General features: G+C 39.2%; 1 protein-coding gene across 1 annotated transcript; it reads right to left on the reverse strand.

Annotated features, from left to right (window-relative positions):
- Window positions 1-15,595: 15,595 nt before the first annotated feature.
- Window positions 15,596-19,145, reverse strand: LOC110611171 (polygalacturonase QRT3). Its single transcript, XM_021751328.2, has 3 exons — window positions 18,700-19,145; window positions 18,384-18,617; window positions 15,596-16,728 (listed from the first exon to the last, which is right to left on the reverse strand). The coding sequence occupies exons 1-3, from the start codon at window positions 18,859-18,861 to the stop codon at window positions 15,646-15,648; spliced, it is 1,479 nt and encodes a 492-aa protein (XP_021607020.1). The 5' UTR covers window positions 18,862-19,145; the 3' UTR covers window positions 15,596-15,645.
- Window positions 19,146-23,986: the final 4,841 nt, after the last annotated feature.

Genomic DNA, 23,986 nt, shown 5'->3' on the forward strand with positions numbered 1-23,986 from the left:
CATATCATTCTGGGCTCTTTAGCCCTAAATTTGGTTTAAGTCTTTTACTCTTGAGTTTGTCCACGTGAGCCTTCCAGGCTGCTTGCCCTCAAGTGTAATACCCGGCTAGACTCCGGTATCGGAATTCTTACCGTCCGGTGGAATCTCGGATGTCGGAAGTCTCTAGTAGGGTAAAACCATGTTTTTAAAAAATGTTTTAATGTGTTTTATGTTTTAAGCATGAAAGAAAATGAGTTTTTGCATGAAAATAGCTTTGGAGGAAAACTCAGGTTCGGCCGCCGAACCTCAAGTTCGGCCGCCGAACATGCATGCGTTGCGGGTGTGCTTTAGGCCCCCGAAAGCATAAGTGAGGGAAGTCCAGGTTCGGCCACCGAACCTCATGTTCGGCCGCCGAACATGGCATGCATGCGGAGGCACATTCGGCCCCCGAACGTGGTCTGGCCAGCCACTATAAAAGGGTCCCTTAGCAAAAAACGGGCGAGTTTTTCCCCATTTTCGGCTAAGGTGAGCTCTCCGCCGCCCCTCACCGATCTTTGATGTTTTCCCTCTAGATCTTTCAAGTTTTTCACTTGTTTTAACTTTGTTTTGAAGATTTGAGCATTTGAGCAAAGTTTTGGAGCTTGGAGGTCCAAGAACCCAACCTCTCCCAACTTCGAGTTTAAGTCGTCTCTCTCTCGATCTTCAAGAGGTAAGAGCCGATCTTAAGCTCATTGCATGTTTAAAGTAAGTTTTAAGTAGATCTATGGGGTAGAATGCATGTTTGGGTTATGATTATATTTTTGGGTATAAATGTATGTTCATGAACAATGTGGATGCTTGATGTGTTGTAGATGGGGCTATGATGGTTTGAGGCCCCTAGGAACATGTATGCTTGTGTTTGTGTGTTGTAGAATAGGTTTGATGCATGTTTGATAAGTTTGGAGGCGAAATGTGCAAAGGGAGCCAAGTTTCTGCCCTTTGGCAGAAACCAGGTTCGGCAGCCGAAGGATTTTCGGCCGCCGAACATGGCTGGGGAGGCAGCCTTTCGGCTGCCGAAGCTTGCCCCCGAAAGGGAGACTTTCGTCTCTGTCTGGCAGTTTCGACCGCCGAAAGTGCCGCCGAACATGCATGAGTTTCGTCTCTGTCTGGGAGTTTCGGCCGCCGAAGGTGCCGCCGAACCTGCCTGACTTTCGGCTCTGGAGGGACTTTCGGCCGCCGAACCTGCCGCCAAAAGTGCCCTGTCCAGGCCTCTTTTGCATGTTTTTTTATGGTTGTTTCCTGATGTTCTAGGGGGTTTTTGGGGAGTAGTTTATGGTTATGTTCAGGTGTGTTTGGTCCCTCATTTGAGTCCACCTGTGTAGGTTCGGACCCGAGGAACCGAGGACCCCAGCAGTGAGTTCAGCTGCTTCGGTGCTGTCAGAGTCAGCCAGAGGTGAGTGGAACTAACCTTAATCTTTTAAATTAAATGTTTTATCATGTTTCATGCATCATGATTATGCAATAGGATGATTGCATTAGTGTTCACGAATATGCCGGATTGCATCGATTGTTGTTGATGTGGGTGAATGTTGGATGACCCAATTAGTCCATGACAGGAAGACCAGGACCCCATTCTACGGCCTGGCACAGAGTAAGGAAAGACCAGGACCCCATTCTACGGCCTGGCACGGTTATGGGACTCGAAGACCAGGAGCCCAGAGGAGGCCCTGGGACAATGGTAAGTAATGTATGTATGACAGGAAGACCAGGACCCCATGCTACGGCCTGGCACAGAGTTAGCTTGGACTAATTGGTGACAAGTTCACCCAACCCTTATGTGAATTGTCTGTGTTATGATGCATTTCATAGAGAATAGTGTTAATATGTTTTATAGTCCTACTCACTGGGCTTTTAGCTCACCCCTCTCCCTTTAACCCCAGGCTTGCAGGTACAGTATAGTGCGGGAGTCTGGATAGAGTAAAGAAGTCATGCTTATGTAATAGCTAGCAATGGACATGATCAATTTGTAATGTAATGTCTTAATCAGTATAGATATGTAATGAGATGATGTTTTTGGAGGTTAGAGTGTGCTTGACCATAGATTGTTGTTATCCCTTTCATTACATGATCTTAGAGATTTTTATGATGTTTATATAAACCAACTCAACATATGCTATGCCACCCATTGGGGGCACTGATGAGATCCCACTGCGGGATCAATGTTATGATTATGTTATGTATAATGTATATGCACAGGTTGAGTTTGGTTGATGTATATGGAAAGAAAAGTTTTAAATTTTTATGTATGTTGTTGATCATGTATGGGATTAAGCAGGTTCACAGGATGCATGTTAGGCTTGCTACGGGTCCCGGCGGCCTTAAGTCGACCCGGATCCTAGCGCCGGTAGCGGTCCGATTTTCGGGTCGTTACAGAATGGTATCAGAGCCCTAGGTTTATATGGTCGGACCTAGAGTGTCGGGCTCATAGATGTTATAGAAGGTCAAGCACAATAAGAAGATCATGTCCACTAGGATAGGATGTGGAGTCCTGTCTTGTATGATAATGTGAAATGCTATGATAATATGCATGTGCATTAATGATATGCTAGGATATGTGATGTATGTGATGCGGGTTCATGTGTACCCACATGAACCATATGATACTAATATTTGCTTGTGACGTGTACTGTTTTTCAGAAAACAGGATGAGGGGAACTCGTCGATCAGCAAGATTGACTGGAGTACCACCTGAGGATGAGGGCATGAGCGCCCGTCCTCCAGCATTGCCTAGGGCAATGTCTAGTAGGTCTAACCGCGATAGAGCAGCAAGAGACCCTAGAAGGTCTCTGGATCTGGGTAGGAGCAGATCAGTCAGAGGAACAGTTCAGGGAGGAGCGTCAGAGGACATGGGGGATGATATGGATGTAGAGCAGAGGAGGGATGGCAGTCTGGGAGTTAGCATGTCGGAGGAAGGTATGGGAGAATCCCAAGGAGGCACTCAGGCCTCGGGATTTGTTCAGCCACCTTACTACCCACCCTTCTCACAAAACCCCGGGTATTCGATGGGAGGCACATCGGATTACCCTAGTTTCACTCCTTATCCCACACAGATGCCATACCCACCATACTACCCACCATATTCGCAATACCCAATGTATCCACCCCCACCTTACTATCCAAATCCAGCAAACCCTACCTCAGAAAATGTTGCACCACCTCCACCACCTACAGAACCAGCAGCCCCAGTTACTCAACCTTCTAGACCTAGCTCAGCCAGTGGGAGCAAGGTCAGGATGACCGATTATATGAAACTGGGTGCTCCTCAGTATGAAAAAGGGGATGACCCATTTGTGTATCTAGAAAGGGTTAAAGTGATCACAAAGGAGATTGGGGCTGATGACAGCAGAGCCATTCAGATGGCCGGGTTCACGCTTAAGTGCAAGAAGGCACGAGAGTGGTTCAAGAATTATGTGAACCCGAGAGTGGACAGCATGACTTGGGAAGAGTTTGCAAACGAGTTTGCAGGATGGGCTTTTCCCGATAGTTCAAGGGAGCTGAAGATGATAGAGTTTGAACAGTTGAGGCAGACGGATGAAATGAGTGTAGAGGAGTACACCGACAGATTCTTGGAGCTGTTGCCTTTTGCTGGGCAGAGTCTGGATACAGATTCGAAGAGGTCAAGGAGGTATGTCATGAAACTTCATTCCAGGTATTCCTCCTTGATTCAGTCCGTGGACAGGGAGAGCTTCCATGCCATAGTAGATATGGCCAGGAAAATGGAGGCCAGTGCCATCATTCAGGGGACAGTTAAGCAGACAGTGGCACAATCTTCTGGTTCAAAAACTCCGGGTGGGGGAAGGTTAGATCCCTCTACCTTGAGTGCAGCAGCTTCAGGCAGTAAGAGATGGGGTAAGCCCAAGGGTAAGAAGAATAAGTTCTGGAACAAGGTCAAGTCCAGTCTGGGATTTGGGAGTGGCTTAAGCTCTGGTGCGGATAATGCAGTTTGTGCGAAGTGTGGTAGGCCACACATGGGAGTATGTCGGTTTGGGACGAACGCCTATTTCAGATGTGGTCAGGAGGGGCATATGGCTCGAGATTGTCCAAGAGCAGTCCCGATGGCTTAGTCCCAGCAGATAGCTTCAGGCAGTGTAGCGCAGCCAGCAGCTCCAGCCATGACTCAGGCCAGTGGCAGAGGGAGAGGGGCAGCCTCTTCTTTAGCGGGTTTCAGAGGTGAAGGTCCATCAGCTCCAGCACGGATCTTCACAATGACTCAGCAGGAGGCAGATGCATCTAACACCGTGGTGGCAGGTAACTTAATTATTGGTTGTTCAGATGTGTATGCCTTGATGGACCCTGGTGCATCTCATTCTTTTATTGCTCCGAGAGCCGTGGGGAGGTTAGGTCTGATGACTTCTGGGTTAGAGTGTCCTCTCTGGGTCAGTGGACCCAAGTGTGATCCATCAGTGGCAGAGTCAGTCTGCCAGTGTAGTCCTGTGTTTGTTGAGGGAAGATGCTTGTCCGCCGACCTAGTGGTTCTAGATTTGACAGATTTTGACGTCATTCTAGGGATGGACTGGTTATCTACCCATGGTGCTACCTTGGACTGCAGGGACAAGGTAGTCAGGTTCAGAGGTCAGGATGGGTCTGAGGTTGTCTTCAGAGGAGATAGGAGGGGTACACCTAGAGGTCTGATATCAGCTCTTCAGGCTCGTAGGTTGCTCGGGAGGGGATGTCAGGGGTATTTGGCTCATGTGAGAGAGCTTAGTAGTCAGGTTAGAGAACCCGCCTTGGTGCCAGTGGTTAGAGAGTTCTTAGATGTGTTCCCAGACGAGCTGCCAGGTTTACCACCTGCTAGGGAGATAGAGTTCGAGATAGAACTGATGCCTGGAAGCCGACCGATCTCTATCCCTCCCTACAGGATGGCGCCAGCAGAATTGAAAGAGTTGAAGGAGCAGTTACAGGAGTTGGTAGACAAGGGCTTCATCCGACCGAGTACCTCACCCTGGGGTGCTCCAGTTTTGTTTGTGAGGAAGAAGGATGGATCCCTTAGGCTTTGTATCGACTACAGGCAGTTGAACAAAGTCACTACCAAGAACAAGTACCCATTGCCAAGGATCGACGATCTATTCGACCAGCTAGCAGGAGCGGGTTGTTTCTCCAAAATAGATCTGAGGTCCGGGTATCATCAGTTGAGGATCAGGGAAGAGGACGTGCCAAAGACAGCTTTCAGGACCAGATATGGGCATTTTGAGTTCCTTGTGATGCCGTTCGGGTTAACCAACGCCCCTGCAGCATTCATGGATCTCATGAACAGAGTGTTTAGCCAGTACCTGGATCACTTCGTTATTGTCTTCATAAATGATATCTTGGTGTATTCCAGGAATGCAGAGGAGCATGCCCATCATCTGAGATTGGTTCTGCAGACCTTGAGGGAACATGGCTTGTATGCCAAGTTCTCCAAGTGTGAGTTCTGCCTGAGGAGCATTTCATTCTTGGGGCATGTGGTGTCAGAAAATGGTATAGAGGTAGACCCCAAGAAGGTAGAAGTTGTGGCTAACTGGCCTAGACCCACCTTAGTGACGGAAATCAGGAGTTTCTTGGGTTTGGCAGGTTACTACAGGAGGTTCGTTCAGGACTTCTCGAAAATAGCAGCTCCTCTGACCAGGCTAACCAGGAAGAATCAGAAGTTTTTGTGGACTGACCAGTGCGAAGAGAGTTTTGAAGAGCTTAAGAAGAGGTTGACTTCAGCGCCAGTTTTAGCTCTGCCATCTAGTGATGAGGACTTTACAGTCTTTTGTGATGCGTCCCGTGTGGGACTGGGTTGTGTACTGATGCAAAATGAGAGGGTGATTGCTTATGCTTCGAGGCAGCTAAAGAAGCATGAGTTGAATTACCCCACACATGACCTTGAGATGGCAGCAGTAATCTTTGCACTCAAGATGTGGAGGCACTACCTCTATGGGGTAAAATGTGAGATCTTTACAGATCATAAGAGCCTGCAGTACATCCTGAGTCAAAGAGATTTGAACTTGAGACAGAGGAGATGGGTGGAGCTACTGAGTGACTATGATTGCAAGATTCAGTATCATCCGGGTAAGGCGAATGTTGTGGCAGACGCCCTAAGCCGGAAGTCACTAGGCAGTCTATCCCATATCACGGCAGAGAGGAGACCAGTGGTGAAGGAGTTTTACAAGCTCATTGATGAAGGTCTACAGTTGGAGTTGTCTGGTACAGGTGCCTTGGTTGCTCAGATGAAAGTGACACCCGTGTTTCTGGAGCAGGTGGCTCAGAAACAACATGAGGACCCAGAGTTAGTGAAGATTGCCAGGACTGTTCAGTCAGGCAAAGACAGTGAGTTCAGATTCGACAATAAGGGGATCCTTCGCTATGGGAGTCGATTGTGTGTACCAAATAACATAGGGCTAAAAGGAGACATTATGAGAGCGGCTCATAATGCAAGATACAGCATTCACCCCGGAGCCACCAAAATGTATCAGGATCTGAAGAAAGTTTATTGGTGGTCAGCTATGAAGAGAGAAGTGGCACAGTTTGTGTCAGCCTGCGAAGTGTGTCAGAGGGTGAAGCTGGAACATCAGAAGCCAGCTAGAATGCTTAACCCGCTACCTATTCCAGAGTGGAAATGGGAGAATATAGCGATGGACTTCGTAGTGGGGTTACCGGCGACGTCCAACAGATTGGACTCCATATGGGTGATTATGGACAGACTCACCAAATCTGCTCACTTCATCCCTGTCAGGAGTGGCTATTCTGTGGACAAGTTGGCGCAGGTGTACGTTGATGAGATAGTCAGACTACATGGGGTTCCTGTTTCTATAGTGTCAGATAGAGGACCCCAGTTCACCTCCAGGTTTTGGCGGAGTCTGCAGGATGCCATGGGTACCAGGTTGGATTTTAGCACTGCCTTCCATCCACAGACAGACGGACAGTCAGAGAGGACCATCCAGACCATAGAAGATATGCTAAGAATGTGTGTACTGGACTTTGGCGATTCTTGGAGGCAGCATCTACCTTTGGTGGAGTTTGCCTACAATAACAGCCATCATGCTAGCATCGGGATGGCTCCATATGAAGCTTTATATGGGAGGAAGTGCAGGTCACCTGTTTGCTGGGAGGAAGTTGGAGAAAAGGCCTTGGCAGGGCCTGAGCTAGTAGAGATCACCAGCAGGGTGGTACCCTTAATCAGAGAAAGAATCAAGACTGCTGCAAGCAGACAGAAGAGTTATGCAGACATCCGCAGAAGACTAGTAGAGTTTCAGGAGGGGGATCTGGTATTGCTCAAGGTGTCTCCAATGAAAGGAGTGGTTCGGTTCGGGAAGAAAGGTAAGCTGGCTCCGCGGTACATCGGACCCTTTGAAGTCTTGCAAAAGATTGGGAATGTATCGTACAAGCTGGATTTACCTGCTTCAATGGAGAGAATCCATCCGGTTTTCCATGTTTCTATATTGAGAAAGTTCGTGTCAGATCCGGGCAAGGTTCTTAGTGAGCCTGATGTGGAGATCCAAGAGGATCTCACCTATGTTGAGCAGCCAGTGCGGATCATAGACACCCAGATCAGGAAGCTGAGAAACAAGGAAATCCCGATGGTGAAAGTCCTATTGAACCACCACAATATGGAAGAGTGCACCTGGGAGACACGGGAGTCCATGCTCCAGCAATACCCTTATCTTTTCTGAGGTTTGTCCCTTGTGTGTTCTATGTGTTTTATGTGTATGTTATGTGTATGCCATGCCATATGTTAGTTGAGGAACATTCGGGGACGAATGTTCTTAAGGGGGGGAGAATGTAATACCCGGCTAGACTCCTGTATCGGAATTCCTACCGTCCGGTAGAATCTCGGATGTCGGAAGTCTCTAGTAGGGTAAAACCATGTTTTTAAAAAATGTTTTAATGTGTTTTATGTTTTAAGCATGAAAGAAAATGAGTTTTTGCATGAAAATAGCTTTGGAGGAAAACTCAGGTTCGGCCGCCGAACCTCAAGTTCGGCCGCCGAACATGCATGCGTTGCGGGTGTGCTTTAGGCCCCCGAAAGCATAAGTGAGCGAAGTCCAGGTTCGGCCGCCGAACCTCATGTTCGGCCGCCGAACATGGCATGCATGCGGAGGCACATTCAGCCCCCGAACGTGGTCTGGCCAGCCACTATAAAAGGGTCCCTTAGCCGAAAACGGGCGAGTTTTTCCCCATTTTCGGCCAAGGTGAGCTCTCCGCCGCCCCTCACCGATCTTTGATGTTTTCCCTCTAGATCTTTCAAGTTTTTCACTTGTTTTAACTTTGTTTTGAAGATTTGAGCATTTGAGCAAAGTTTTGGAGCTTGGAGGTCCAAGAACCTAACCTCTCCCAACTTCGAGTTTAAGTCGTCTCTCTCTCGATCTTCAAGAGGTAAGAGCCGATCTTAAGCTCATTGCATGTTTAAAGTAAGTTTTAAGTAGATCTATGGGGTAGAATGCATGTTTGGGTTATGATTATGTTTTTGGGTATAAATGTATGTTCATGAACAATGTGGATGCTTGATGTGTTGTAGATGGGGTTTATGATGGTTTGAGGCCCCTAGGAACATGTATGCTTGTGTTTGTGTGTTGTAGAATAGGTTTGATGCATGTTTGATAAGTTTTGAGGCGAAATGTGCAAAGGGAGCCAAGTTTCTGCCCTTTGGCAGAAACCAGGTTCGGCAGCCGAAGGATTTTCGGCCGTCGAACATGGCTGGGGAGGCAGCCTTTCGGCTGCCGAAGCTTGCCCCCGAAAGGGAGACTTTCGTCTCTGTCTGGCAGTTTCGGCCGCCGAAAGTGCCGCCGAACATGCATGAGTTTCGTCTCTGTCTGGGAGTTTTGGCCGCCGAAGGTGCCGCCGAACCTGCCTGACTTTCGGCTCTAGAGGGACTTTCGGCCGCCGAACCTGCCGTCGAAAGTTCCCTGTCCAGGCCTCTTTTGTATGTTTTTTTATGGTTGTTTCTTGATGTTCTAGGGGGTTTTTGGGGAGTAGTTTATGGTTATGTTCAGGTGTGTTTGGTCCCTCATTTGAGTCCATCTGTGTAGGTTCGGACCCGAGGAACCGAGGACCCCAGCAGTGAGTTCAGCTGCTTCCGTGCTGTCAGAGTCAGCCAGAGGTGAGTGGAACTAACCTTAATCTTTTAAATTAAATGTTTTATCATGTTTCATGCATCATGATTATGCAATAGGATGATTGCATTAGTGTTCACGGATATGCCGCATTGCATCGATTGTTGTTGATGTGGGTGAATGTTGGATGACCCAATTAGTCCATGACAGGAAGACCAGGACCCCATTCTACGGCCTGACACAGAGTAAGGAAAGACCAGGACCCCATTCTACGGCCTGGCACGGTTATGGGACTCGAAGACCAGGAGCCCAGAGGAGGCCCTGGGACAATGGTAAGTAATGTATGTATGACAGGAAGACCAGGACCCCATGCTACGGCCTGGCACAGAGTTATCTTGGACTAATTGGTGACAAGTTCACCCAACCCTTATGTGAATTGTCTGTGTTATGATGCATTTCATAGAGCATAGTGTTAATATGTTTTATAGTCCTACTCACTGGGCTTTTAGCTCACCCCTCTCCCTTTACCCCCAGGCTTGCAGGTACAGTATAGTGCGGGAGTCCGGATAGAGTAAAGAAGTCATGCTTATGTAATAGCTAGCAATGGACATGATCAATTTGTAATGTAATGTCTTAATCAGTATAGATATGTAATGAGATGATGTTTTTGGAGGTTAGAGTGTGCTTGACCATAGATTGTTGTTATCCCTTTCATTACATGATCTTAGAGATTTTTATGATGTTTATATAAACCAACTCAACATATGCTATGCCACCCATTGGGGGCATTGATGAGATCCCACTGCGGGATCAATGTTATGATTATGTTATGTATAATGTATATGCACAGGTTGAGTTTGGTTGATGTATATGGAAAGAAAAGTTTTAAATTTTTATGTATGTTATTGATCATGTATGGGATTAAGCAGGTTCACAGGATGCATGTTAGGCTTGCTACGAGTCCCGGTGGCCTTAAGTCGACCCGGATCCTAGCGCCGGTGGCGGTCCGATTTTCGGGTCGTTACATCAAGCATCTTTCAGGTCCTTTTTTTCTAGGTTAAGTCTTAAGATTCTCTTTTTATCGAACTGGTTTGGTAACAGGGGTCAATTCTTGATGTTGGTGTTGCTCATTATTGCCCCTGCTTTAGTTTGCATATGGGCCTTGAGGGAGCCGAGCTCACTTTTTTGAGGTCGACATGTGAAATTTGAGCTCGTAACTAACTCATAGAAAATGTGGAGAAGCTTTGACCAGCTTTTCTTGAGCAAAATGCAAAAGAAGAAGGACCCACTTAAATTGGCCATGTACATACACAAAGAAATAAATAATGAATTGATTATTAAATTACACTTTTACAGCTATTGTGAGATCGGGTTCCCATATTCCTGCGGTTCAAGCATTTTGGCTAGGTCGGAGCTATACTTTCTGTTGGTATTCTTACAACCGTATCTCTCTGGTGAGGTTGGATTCGAATTTTTCACTTACATCTCTATAATTCGAGCCTTTATGTGAGGTCAGAGTCAGGTTATTGTCTTATTTACTGAGCTTTATGCATGTCGAGGCCCTTTTCTTAGGTTGGCTGCTAATTTCTCAACTTTTCTCTTATGGGCTTATAGCCTTGCTGGTGTAGGCCTTTGAGGAGGTATGTTCGACCTCTCTGGGCTTTGGAGAGACCGGCTAAGGGTTAAAGAGGTCGGTTTATCTGTTTTGGACCTGACCATACTGGGGTTTGATTTTTTTGTACCCAATAAATTGGGGCTTTCTACTGCTCGATTCGATCATTCGGAATGGTTCATTTGACCTTTTCAAATTACGTGTACCCGAATCACGATCTTGATGGGTTTTATTTTACTTAGCATTGGTGTTGCCCCTTCACATCTCCGATGGTTATTTGTGACCGTCGAAGAAGGGAATCTGTCCTGCTATTTTGGTGCTTCCTTTTTACATATCAATCTTGCATATTAGTTCTTACGAGCATTTTGGCTTTTTCCTAGGCTCTTTAACCCTGATTCTTAGCTCAAGCTCTTCGGCTTTTTATATTGCTCCGGGCTCTTTGGCCCTGCCTCCTCGTTCGAGCTCTTTAGCTCTTGATATCATCCCGGGCTTCCCTGATTCTTTATCTGAGCGTTTTGCTCTTAGGTGCATCCCGGTTGTTTGGCCTATTTGCCCCTAAGCGCTTTCTAGACTGTTTGCCCTCAAACTTCTTCCAGACTCTTTACTGCCTAGATTTTTCTCCAGTCTAACCGGACTGATTTGATGCCAGAGGACAATTCTTCGAGGTTGGCGCCTCTCATGATTACCCTTGGTCTTTCGTTCAGTTTTCTATCTCGGTATGCATTTTGCCTAGGATTCATTTTGCCTTATTTTTGTTTCCCTATTGGCCTTACTAGCATCGATATCATTTTCCTGAGGTCGGCACGGCGCTTTGGCATTTTGGCTCTGTGAGCCTTGAATTGGCCTTTACTAAGCCATGTTGCTTCATGAAGCGGGCATTAGGATGCTTTAGGTTAATTTCTTTATACATTGGCTATTTTGTGAGATCGGGTCTCATTATCCTGTGGTCCGAGCTCTTTTGTGAGCTCGGATTTAATTTTTTTTATGGTCTAATGTTTCGATCCTTTATGTGAGGTTAGAGCTGGGTTTTTATGTGTTGTTTTTGTGCTATCCGAGCTCTTTTTGTGATGTCAGAGCCAGGCCGTTACCTGTTCTCTTGGAGGCTTATGGCCTTTGTTGATGCTGTTTTTCTGTGTTGGTGTTCGCTCCCCAACTGGTTTCATGGTGCCAGCAGTCATGTTCCGAGACTGGTCACCTACCTCGTTGGGGACTTCTTCTTTCCAGCCGGTTTTGTAGTGCCAGTGGTCATGTTCCAAGGCCAGCCACTTACCTCACTAGGGTCTTCTTCTCCTCAGCCGGTTTTGTGGTGTCAACAGTTATGTTCCAAGACCGGCCACCTATGTCATTGGGGTCTTCTTCTCCTCAGCTGGTTTTGTGGTGTCAACGGTCATGTTCTGAGACCGGCCACCTGCCTTACTGGGGTCTTCTTCTCTTCAGCAGGTTTTGTGGTGCCGGCAGTCATGTTCCGAGACTGGTCATTTACTTCACTGAGGGCTTCATCTTCTAAGCCGATTTTATGGTGCCGATAGTTATATTCCGAGACTGGTCACCTACCTCACTAAGGGCTTCATTTTCCCAGTCAATTTTATGGTGTCGACGATCATCTGAGACTGGTCACCTACCTTACTGAAGGCTTCATCTTCCCAGCCGGTTTTGTAGTGCCGGTGGTCATGTTTCGAGACCGGTCATCTACTTTACTAAGGGCTTCATCTTCTCAGCCGGTTTTATGGTGCCGGCGGTCATGTTCCGAGATCAGCCACCTACCTCACTGGGGTCTTTTTCTCCTCAGCCTGTTTTGTGGTGCCGGTGATCATGTTTCGAGACCAGTCACCTACCTCACTGAAGGCTTCATCTTCCTAGCAGGTATTGTGGTGCCGGCATTCATATTTCGAGACCGGCCACCTACCTCACTGAGGGCTTCATCTTCCCAGCCGGTTTTGTGGTGCCAACGGTCATGTTTCGAGATCGGTCACCTACCTCACTAGGGTCTTCTTCATTTCTTTTTAAGATTTTTCTGCAAAGTAAAAATGCACAGGGTATATTACAAGTGAATACAAATATTAATTTTGACTAACCCTATCTTTTTATGCGATTCAAAGAATTCATTAAATAATAATTCACACGCGTGATTTATTTTACAGTTTTTTTCTCAATAGTATGCGTAAACAAATAATCCTTTTCTTAATGTTCCCCATGTTAAAATTCATGCCTTTAAGCTACTTCAGTATACTATCATGTTCAGTCTTATAGACACAAGGCTTTCGTCTACAATCTTAATTTTATAACTAATCATGATAATGAAAATATTTTGGGCTAAAGAAGTGATTGTGCAACTTAGTTATGACGCCTTTCTTCCATGATTTGTGAATTACCCCTGCATGGCCCTTTCTCTTTATATTGGTATTTTCCTCTATCCGACTTTTACCGTGTGACTTTTTGATATAGGTGGTGATCCTTGGGTCTTTCACCGTCTCGTGGCACCACAGAGCTAGAGAATGAGAACTACAGTCCTTCCTAAAGAGTATCGTTTGGGGTGTTTTCGGTATAATTCTTGTCGTGATTGGCCATGTGGATCTCAATGGGTGTAATAAGAATGAGAACTCCGGTGATGAGAAGATCTCCTTCATTCCCATAGACGGCGCCAATTGATGATCTGAGATCCAAAAGAGAGTAGGGTTTTGGTATGTGTGAGTGATTTTAGTCCCTCTGGTTCACCCCCTTTCTTCCTTATATCCTTCTATTTTGTCTTTTAGTGATGTGTCATTATTATGTAGGGCCATATGTACTGACGTCCCCTTTTTTCCATTGTCAGGCGACTATTTAATTCTCTCCAGCGCCTTTATAGATCTGGTCCTGGATGTATAAGGGTCTATAGCCCTAATAACCAATCAAATTGAGTAAGATGGATTTTGACTTCTCAGACCTTGACCGTGTTAGATCAGACCTGTTAGCCTGAGGCCCGGGTCGCGCCTAGGAAAGTGGACCAGTGTGTTTCCCTTGTCATGAGACTCTGGCCTGACCCTCTCTTGTGGGCTTAGTAAGAAATGGAGTGTACGAGGCCCAACTGTTATCACGTCTAAAAAAACACTAGCCTCCGCCCGGTGGGATTGTTGGAAGCCCATCTTAATGATGAAAGAAACAGCTTTCTTGCCACTAATATAAGGCTCTAACAGAACAATAACATCAGGTTTATATTTATTGATTAATAATCTGAAAGCACTTAAAAAAAAAAAAGGGTTGCCTGCCCCTTGATAATTCCAAATGAGAATAGATATAGAGATAAAATATAACATGTAGAAGGGAGAAAACAAACATTTGGTAAATCTTACTCAGTCTCATAGATAAGGGTCCAAGTATGTTTCCTCCTCAAATTCACTATCGGAGACAATATTAGAATCGTCTTCATCTTTTGCCTCCAGTCCTTTTGCCATCTCTTCATTTGTAGCAATTAACGATGGGAGAGGTTGAAAGGGAGCCAGAGAATTGTAACCATTCGCTTGGACTGAATCAGACGTGCTTAAAGGGATAGATATTCCAAGCTCAGGAGGGCATTCATTCATATGGGCTATGGCAATAGAATTTTGAGCCTCTACATTATTATGAGACATCTATAGCAATGTGCTCAAACTAGCAACCTGAGAAGGGATGCCCATACGGACTACCGAATGATTATTAGGGTCTAGTGATGTCTCTACCTAAATTATACCTGTTTTAAACTTTTGCAAAGGTAGAATTTGGTGCAGAGGGAAAATCTTTACAAGTTTTATGTTAGATGAATTTTCCCTTGCTTCCAAAGAAATTTCCAAGGTAAAATGTGTAATCTCATAAGCTAATCTTGTCTATATTTTGGCTTTTCCTTTCCTTCTGTTGTCAAAAGCTATGGAATCTTTGGAAGTTGCTTCCTTTTGGGGTGCATTCCTTGAAGGATGAACTTCCTTGCTATGGCTTTCCATGGCATCAGCGTTTCTTAATATCTCAAATTGTGAGCCATTATTCTCAAGGTTTACTCTGTCTGGTACTTTTCGATTTAGTGTTTTCTTACCCGTGCGAGACACCACCGTCGATTCACCCAAATTCAGCGTCTGGTGGTTTTGGCTTAGTTTCTTTTGATTTCATAACTACCTTTTCATTCTTCTCATTTGTTGTGAAGGTATAACTAATGGTAGGATGGCCCACCCTTCCACACTGAAAACAGATGAGAGGAAGATTTTCATATTCTATTAGTTGAATTCATCCTTTGATCTCGATCTTGGATATAAGCAATTTACTAAGGTTAACAACAACGGCCATTCTAGCATATTTCCCACGAGAAGCAGCTATTGTGTTGTTGTCAGTTTTGATCAAAGTTTCCATCGCAGATTCAATTCTATGTGGCATCTTCTTACAGTACAGATAAAGAGAGAGGCCCGTAATCATATCCATACTATGGCTGTGTCAAACGTAATAGTGGCAACATCAAAGGAGGGTGTCCATGGTTGAATTTGAATATAACTTCCAAGAATAACCCATGGCCCTTCAAGAACCGCTCTATGATAGTCCACTTCATTAATGAAATTAACCATGAAATAATTATTACCTAAATCAAGAATTCTGAAAGAAGCGTTATTCCATAAATCTTGGAGTCTTGATTGTAAAGAGATAAATCCAACTTTGAGTCCCAGCAGGCGGATCACAATCGCTCTACTCTACTTTTTTGCTAAATGATTTTCAAGATCATCAGAAAAGGAAATGATCGGTACAGATCCTCTCAGTGAAATCGACACCTCTTCCACTTTAAAATCAACGTCTGTTTCGTGAATTCCAGCAAGATCAAGATTTCTATTCAAGGTTGTCATTACTGAATCTTTGAAGGAGATATTTGCATCTATTGGTCTTGGATTGCTATTTCTATTCTTGAATTTTTAGTTGGACAATAAAAAAAAAGAAAAAAAATAGTAAAACAATATGAAAAGATTCCTATAACCCAGGCTTATTCAATATTATTGAAAAAAAAAAAAATCTTTACATAAAAACAATATCTCCAGCCATATTATTCTGATCAACCACTACAGAAACAATCCCATTAACTGCTTTGTCACTCTCCACAACCACAACATTACTTGAAACATTTGTCACCACTGCATACACTGGCAGCAACTCTTTCTCAACACTGTAAAATGAGATCTGAAAATGATTAATCCTGTCAGGAAATACCAGCAAAGATGAAAAATCAGCTACCCATTTTGTTCCTTTCCCACCCACCGTTTGTTTCCCAGCACTTGATTTCAAGCTCATCCCTTTAACATTGTTGTTCTCAATCACCACCTGATCAATGCTGGTAAAAATCCCATCTAATTTTACTATTGGAACCATATTTTCTGGGTCCCCATTAAACATGTTATTTACTATATTAACCCCAGAAATTTTTCCATTTATAGCTTTCAGAACCACATTGCCATCTCCCAGGAAAAGCCCATCAGTGACATGAACCTGAACTGGATCTTCCATGACTACAGAATTATAATCCAGGTAACAGTTATCTATCCTGGTGAGCGAAGCAAATTGCTTCACCAGAATTCCAATGCCACCCCAGAACGTTGCCTTGTTATAGCAGTGTATTCCTGTCAGGATATTAGCCTGACCTCTGAGTAAAACTCCAATGGCGGCCGAGAAGACTGCAACATCTGTTATTGCATTATCGTTGCTTTCAAGATCAATGGCAGTGCCTGAGAAATCTTTCTCACCTTTATCTCCACCAACTGTGGAATGTTGTCCTAAGAAGCAGCTTGATATGAAGGTCTCGTGGCCTTTCTGGACAAGAATTCCTTGTGTTGTGAAGTGTACAAAGAAGCAGTTGTTGATTCGAATTCTTGCAGAATCTATGATGAAAATCCCTCCTCCTCTATACTTTGAATCGAAGAGAATGTCTCTGAAGGTTATGTCCTCGTAGTAGATGCCTGTGATTTGGTCTTTGCTGTCTCTGAAACCATGAAGATCATCAATGGAATCTGAATTATCTATGGGTTTTGAATTTGGTGACCATACTTCAATCAGATGTCTGTCCCCTGGAAAGGTGTCTGATGCTCGCAAGGTTCCTCCTTTTACCTAGTTTATAGTACATGCATGGATACAGTTTCTGTAAAAGATCAACTTCTGTACAGAAAAGAAGAGATGTAGTTTCTATTGTGTACTTATTTTATGGATGATAATATAGAGAATAAAGTTATTAAATTTAAATTATAAATACCAAAATTTGAGAGACATTTGTACATAGAAACAATACTACATTTCCGAGTGGCGGAACCATAGTATCTCAAAATTCATTGGACTGAAACTAAATTTTGTTAGTTTCAAGTCGGTCAACTACGACGTAAAATACTTTCATCAAGTATTTATTAAAATAAAAAATTCGATATCACTTAAAAAGAAGAGTGTTGAATCACCTGTTCCAACACTTATAAGTTCCTTCAATTTAAATTTATTTATAAAATATTATTAAAAAATCAAATAAAACTAAATAAAATAAGAAAATGTAATTTAAGCTGTAGTTTTATTTGAGTTTTTAATTATAATTTAAAGGAGAATTTAACATTTTTAACCCTTAGCAAATTTGACATTTTGATCATATATATTTTAAAAGCTTAGCCTTGAAAATGGATTACTTTAATCTCTTTATATAAAAATTAAGTTATATATCATTAATTTTAAGAAAAATTACTATTTAATTTCTATATTATAAAAAAAATTCACAAGTTAATTTTTAAATTTTAAAAAGTATATTAAAATATTCTTGACATTTGATAAAGTTTACTAATTAATTTTTTATTATTTTTAATGAATAAATATTATATAAAAAAATTTAAAATATTCTCATTATGGAAAGACTAATAAATAAAATTATTATAAAATTAAAAATTAACTAATAATTTTTTTAAATTATAAAATTAAATTATAATATTGAACTAAAACTAATAAAATGATTATTAAATTTTTTAAAATGTCAAAAATATTTTAATATATTTTTTAAATTTAATAAATCGTTGAATTTTTTTTATAATATAATGTTTTTCTTTAAATCAATATATTTATTATTATATATTTTTTAATTATTTTATATAAATTTCAATATAAATATTTAATATACCTTTTCCTTTTAATAATTTTTATTTTTTTATTCATATTAAAAAATAATTTTATTATTAATTTTTTAATTATATTTATTTTAAATATATTAAATTTTATTAAATAATAAAACATGTTTTTTAAGAATGAAAAGTGTTAAAGTTAGCAAACGATGTTCTGCTGGGCATTGAAAGCGAAAGAAGCTTTTGGTGGGAAATACAGTTGGAAAAATGACCCTTTCAGAGCTGAAAAACAATTAATAATATTTATTTCTAAGAAGCAGCAGCAGCTGGATTTTTTATTTATTTATTTATTAATATTTTAAAATAAATTACCAATCCCATGCATGGAAAGTAGAGAAGACATATACCACAACACGACAACATGGCACAAACCCACATGCAAAGAAACTTAAACTCACCTCAAAATCTTCAAATTTCTTCATTTCCCATTTTATTAATAATTCCAATTAAAGTTCATGTCCCACGTCTGTCCTAATTACACTTTTTCTTTCCACCTTTTTCTTGTTTAATTAATTTTATCAGATATTTCATAAAATTCAAATATTATTTTTTCATATTCAAACCAGTAAAAAAGAAAAAACAAAACAAAAAAGAACAAAAGAGACTGAGACTAACCACAACGTTGGCTCCACCAGAAGGAGGAAACCTTATGGGTTTGCTGATTTTGTAGTTTCCACCTTGCAAATCAATTACAACACCACCCAAATCATTTACACCAGACACCAACGTTAGCCCATTTTGCAGTTGAAACGCATCGTTTAAAGCATTCAATATAGCATCACTGCTCTCTTCTTCTCCACTTGGGTCTCCCCCATACCCAATTGGATAAAACACTCTCCCATTATTCTTCTACAAAATCAAAAATTAAACCAACCCGTTAATCAATCTCCTCCTCCTGAATTTTGAAATGAATTAACAAATTCAATATTACCTGTTTGGTTTCTGCAACTTGGAGGGATTGAGAAAATGATAATGCTGCTTCCATTTCTCTTAGCTTTTTCTCCATTCTCATAGCACTAGATGTTTCCTCTACCATCAAAAGGAAAAGCAACCAAACTGGTAACAAGAAGCTTCTCATGATTTCAATCTCCATTGTTGTTTCTGGGTCACAGCTTTCATATGAGAATATTAATGTAAAGAGAGAAATTGAAGGAACTAATTACAAGGGAAGGAAAGAGATCTAGGGAGAGAGAAATGGGCATATGCTTGGGAATAAAATAAAATAAAGAAGGGAAAGTTTTCAGAAAGAAAATGCTGGAACAGGGCTGTAAAGATTTTCTTGGAAAGTAGTAGTGAGATTCTCATGCTTCTTTCTTCTTCTTTTTATCAACTTCCATATGTGTATTTGGTTCTTTCAGGTATTTTTCATATGAGACATGAAATAACGAGTTAAGCTAATTCGCCTGCAATTATTAAGGGTTTTGATACTCGAGACCCGTTCGATAAGTTTATTTGAATAAATTTGAGAGATTTGTTCGATTCTATTCTCCGATTTTTAATTTTTATTTAATATATATATATATATAATAGTTTATTAAAATTAAAATTTAAAAAATAAACATGGGTAAAATATTAAAGTAAATTTATTATATTAAAATAAATTTATATTTAATAAATTGATCTATGAGAATTATGAATACTAATTTTATATATTTGGAAATATATAAATAAAATAATTTTTAGTTTTATCGAAATAAAGGAAATAAAGCAAAATGAGAGATGGGTAAAGAAAATTACATTATGTATAAAATAAAAAAGAGGGTAAAAATAAAATAAAAAATTTCTATTTAATTTCAAATAATGTGATATGAAATTACGAAATTAATTTGCATCTAATTTTAAAAATAATAATTGTAATTAAATTGTAAGTTATTAATATATAAGTTTGAATAATTAACTTTTAATCGTTCTGTTGTACTTTTTCTAAAACAATCAAATAGTTTTAAGTAATTAATAGAAAATTTGAGAAATTAATTAATAAAAATTAATATTTACTATATTTATTTAATTTTTTAATAAATATTTAGTCAGACTAATAAATATTTACTATATTTATTTAATAAAAAAATCAAATTTGTTGTACTTACTAAAAAAATTTTAAAATAGTTGATGGTAACGCACTTGTATTATAATATACTATAGAAATTTAAAATATTTAAATTATTTAATACATGTAAAATAAAAAATTAGATGGTTTGGTGGGCCACAGTAGTTGGTCCACATGGCTCCGCTGGCCGGCGTCAATTTGATTGAGACCCTTTACTGCTTACAATTAAGCCGATGCATTTTAAAACAAATCCATAATGGGAAGTTGGAAAATTAAAATATTCAAATTAGGAATTAATCAATCATATTTCGGGAGAAATTTAGAGTCGGTCCAATGAAATATGGTTATACAATTCAATTATTTTATACTTTAGATTTTTTATTGGCCCTTTCAAAATTTATTAAAAGTTATTAAATAATTGTAATAAATTTTAACTTTTCCTTAATTAACTCCTTTAAATTTATTATTAGTCCCTAATAATTTATAATATATTTATTATAATTAAAAATAAAATATCAAATTTATTGGTTATTGTTAAATGGATAAAAAGTTTAATTAAAAATTATTTTTATATTTTTATATTTACTATTTAGAATCTAATAATTATATGTTATATAATCAAAAAATAATTTTTTTTTTCTTACCAAATTTAAAAACTATTTTAATTGTATACATATATAAGTACGCAAAACATATTTTTTTATATGTTTACTTTATATTTTTTAATTTTTAGTTTTTATATTTTTAAAATTTTTGTTTTTATTAACTTTCTTGAATCTTATGTTATTATTACATATATTTAAGATTTATATTACTTTTTTTCTTTTCAACTCTATGAATTTTATATAATAATTTAATGTAATACGTTGAGATTAACTAGTTTTATTTTTTAATTGATAAATTTACATTATAAAATTATATGATAAATAAAATTATAATGATGTGATACTTATTATATTATAGAATTTTTTTTATAATTTTTAATCGATGGAAATATCTTATAATTAATTTGATAATAATACTTTCAATTCTGTTGTTTTTTTTAATTTTAATTTTTGTATTTTTAATTTTTTTATTATTAATTTAATTAATTTAAATTTAATCGATTATAACTTTATTAATAATATATATATTATTTATACTTATTATTTTATAAATTTATTGATATTATTATTATTATTTTATGATATTTTTTACAAGTAAAAGCCATGACAATATATTTTTATAAATAATTTATCAAATAATTGCAATTCATTGCTATAAAGTTTGTTGGTGATGTGATATAATAATCGCTTAAAATAGGTTATGAACAGTTATCATAAAACAGGATCACGTGACAAGAGTTTGATAGATTGATGCGCGGTCCCACCCATAAAAAGGAAGATCCAGACATCGTAGCATTCGATTCTTCACCAAGACTCGCTCTTTTGAGCAGAACGAAATTTCATGGAAAGTTACCATTAGCGGATACAATCGAGCGGGTCCCATTACACCTATAATCATGGATTCTTTATTTACTTACTGATACCAGTCGGATTTTTAGGAGATTTGATAACCAACTCCACCTTCTTATAATATAAAAGCTAATATACACAGAGATAAAGGTACACATTATTACACAACTATTTCTGAATTTTAAGTAATTTATTATATTCGCCCATTCACCCATTTTTCCAATTTACTGACTTGAGTGTCAAAATGGCTGCCGTAAGTGTCGATCACTTCACGTCTTCTTTTTTGCAGATTGACCAATTACAACTCAGCTCCATTTTAGCCACATCATTTGATTCCATTGCCGAAAAATCCATTAAATTATCTCTGTTCATTTGTATTAAAATCGGTCTTTTATTCACTTTTCCTTAAAAAGACACTTTTATTTTCTTACATTCTCTAAATGGCTGATAATTTATAGGCGGCTGCTAAAACTGCTGCCAACAAAGGGGCCATCATCTCTTTCACCCCTGACAGTAGATAAAACACATCATCTATGGTCAATAAGGTAGACCTCAACAATCTAAATAAAAAGTTGAATCACAAAATAGCGTGTGAGGCATTGAACAAGTATGAGGTAACACAAGTCTTGGTCGACACAGGTCTTCTACCTGTTAGTGGGATTAGGAGATAAAACCATGGCAGTACTAAACGCTACTAATCTCCCCCCTGTGATGGGTGACGAGAAGCACAAGTGGTAGTTGTATGCAGAGTTTACGGTTGTGGACATCCCACTCGCTGACAATATAATACTCGATCGTGTAGTCTTAAACTGTCATGAGATAGTTATTAATATGAATGCTATGTGTCTAAAGTTAGCAGCTCCAGAAGGATTAGTTGTTGTCTGAGGCAGCCATAAGTCAATTTAAGAATGCTATAGATACTCCACAAAAAGCCTCGAAAAAGCGACAACACCCATTGAATTATTAAAAAAACTAGACTTCCACATAAAATCAGAACCAACAGACCCGATGGAAGAGGTCAAGTTAGATACAAATAAAAAGATGTAACAGGTGTGGACCCGACTCTTATCACCCATAAGTTGTCTATCGATGAGATAATAAAACCAATACAACAAAAGAAAAAAGTGTGTACTGGAGAGGCAGTAGGTGATTAAAGAGGAGGTTAATAAACTGTTAAGTGTAAGGTTGATAAAAGAGGTCCAGTATCCTACATGGCTCGCTAATGTAGTACTGGTTAAGAAGGCCAATGGGAAGTAGAGAATGTGTGTGAACTTTACTGACTTGAACAAAATATGTCCAAAGGATCACTATCCACTTTCATTCATTGATAGGTTAGTAAACTCTACCTCGAGAGATGAAGTGGTTTCTTTTCTTGATGCTATTTTAGGTTACCACTAGATCCTAATGGACGATGAAGATGCAGAAAAAAATTGTATTTATCACCAATATAGGAGTCTTATATTACAAGGTGATGCCTTTGGACTAAAGAATGCATGGACAACTTACCAAAAGCTGGTGTCAAGTATCTTTAAAGACATGGTGGGGTCAACGGTTGAGGTATATGTGGATAATATGGTGGTGAAAATCCGATCCATAGAAGATCATCCAAACGATATCCAAAAGGTCTTCGACGTACTGGATAAGGCATGTATGAAGCTTAATCATGAAAAATGCATCTTCAGGATAAAGACTAGGGCTGTAAATGAGCCAAGCTATTCGTGAGCTACTCGAGACTCGATTCGATAAAAGCTCGACCGAGTTCGGCTCGTTTTTTAAACGAGCCAAGCTCGAGCTCAATTTTGAGGCTCGTCACTTAAACGAGCTGAGCTTGAGCTCCATAGTATTCGGCTCGTTAAGGCTCGCGAGATGGCTCGTTTTTAGGCTCGCGAGCTGGCTCGTTGAGAAGGCTCGCGAGCAGGCTCGTTGAGAAGGCTCACGAGCAGACTCGTTAAATAGGCTCACGAGCAGACTCGTTAAATAGGCTCGTGAGTAATATTGTTTAAATAAATTGGTGAACCAATTCGTTAAATAAATTTATGAACAAGTTCATATATTATTAAAAAAATAAAAATAACTATAAAATTATAAAATTTAAACTATTATAAATACTTGAAAATTATAGTATTGAAAATTACAAATAATTAAGATTAATTATTATAATTAATATTCTTTAAAATTAAATTATAAAAATCTTTTGTATATAATTATTATAATAAGATTCCATAAAATTAATGTATAATCACAAATAATTAATATTAATTATTATAATAAGTATTCTTTAAAATTATAGTACTACATGATAAATTGAGTTGTAAAAATTATATACATTTTAAAATTAAAGTATAATTATAAAAATTTTTTTGTATATAATTAAGCATATAATATAAAAGATGATAATAATTATCAAAGTATATTAATAATAATTAATTAAGGTTATATGGATGTTGAAGTTGAAATTCAAGTTAACTAATTGAACAAGCATAAAGATGATTATGAAGATAATTAAATTATATTAGCTTGTTTCAACTGTTGGAAGTTGGAATTAACTTTATTCGTTTGATATTAAACTTTGTGTGTAATCTAATTTTATTATATTGTTGAATTTATATTTATTTGTTTTATTTTAGTTATAAATTGTGTTACGTAATTTTTTTTATGTACACACTCTTTTTTTTTATATTATTTAAATTAATTATAATTAAAAACTAATTAAAGTG

Source organism: Manihot esculenta, chromosome 3 (genome assembly GCF_001659605.2).
Source record: "Manihot esculenta cultivar AM560-2 chromosome 3, M.esculenta_v8, whole genome shotgun sequence".
Classification (NCBI taxonomy): domain Eukaryota; kingdom Viridiplantae; phylum Streptophyta; class Magnoliopsida; order Malpighiales; family Euphorbiaceae; genus Manihot; species Manihot esculenta.

Coding starts and splice junctions, on each gene's coding strand:
- LOC110611171 (XM_021751328.2), bottom strand. CDS start 18,861: ATGGAGATTGAAATCATGAGAAGCTTCTTGTTACCAGTTTGGTTGCTT. Junction 18,618..18,699: donor AAGTTGCAGAAACCAAACAG/GTAATATTGAAT, acceptor TTGATTTTGTAG/AAGAATAATGGGAGAGTGTT. Junction 16,729..18,383: donor CTGGTGGAGCCAACGTTGTG/GTTAGTCTCAGT, acceptor ACTATAAACTAG/GTAAAAGGAGGAACCTTGCG.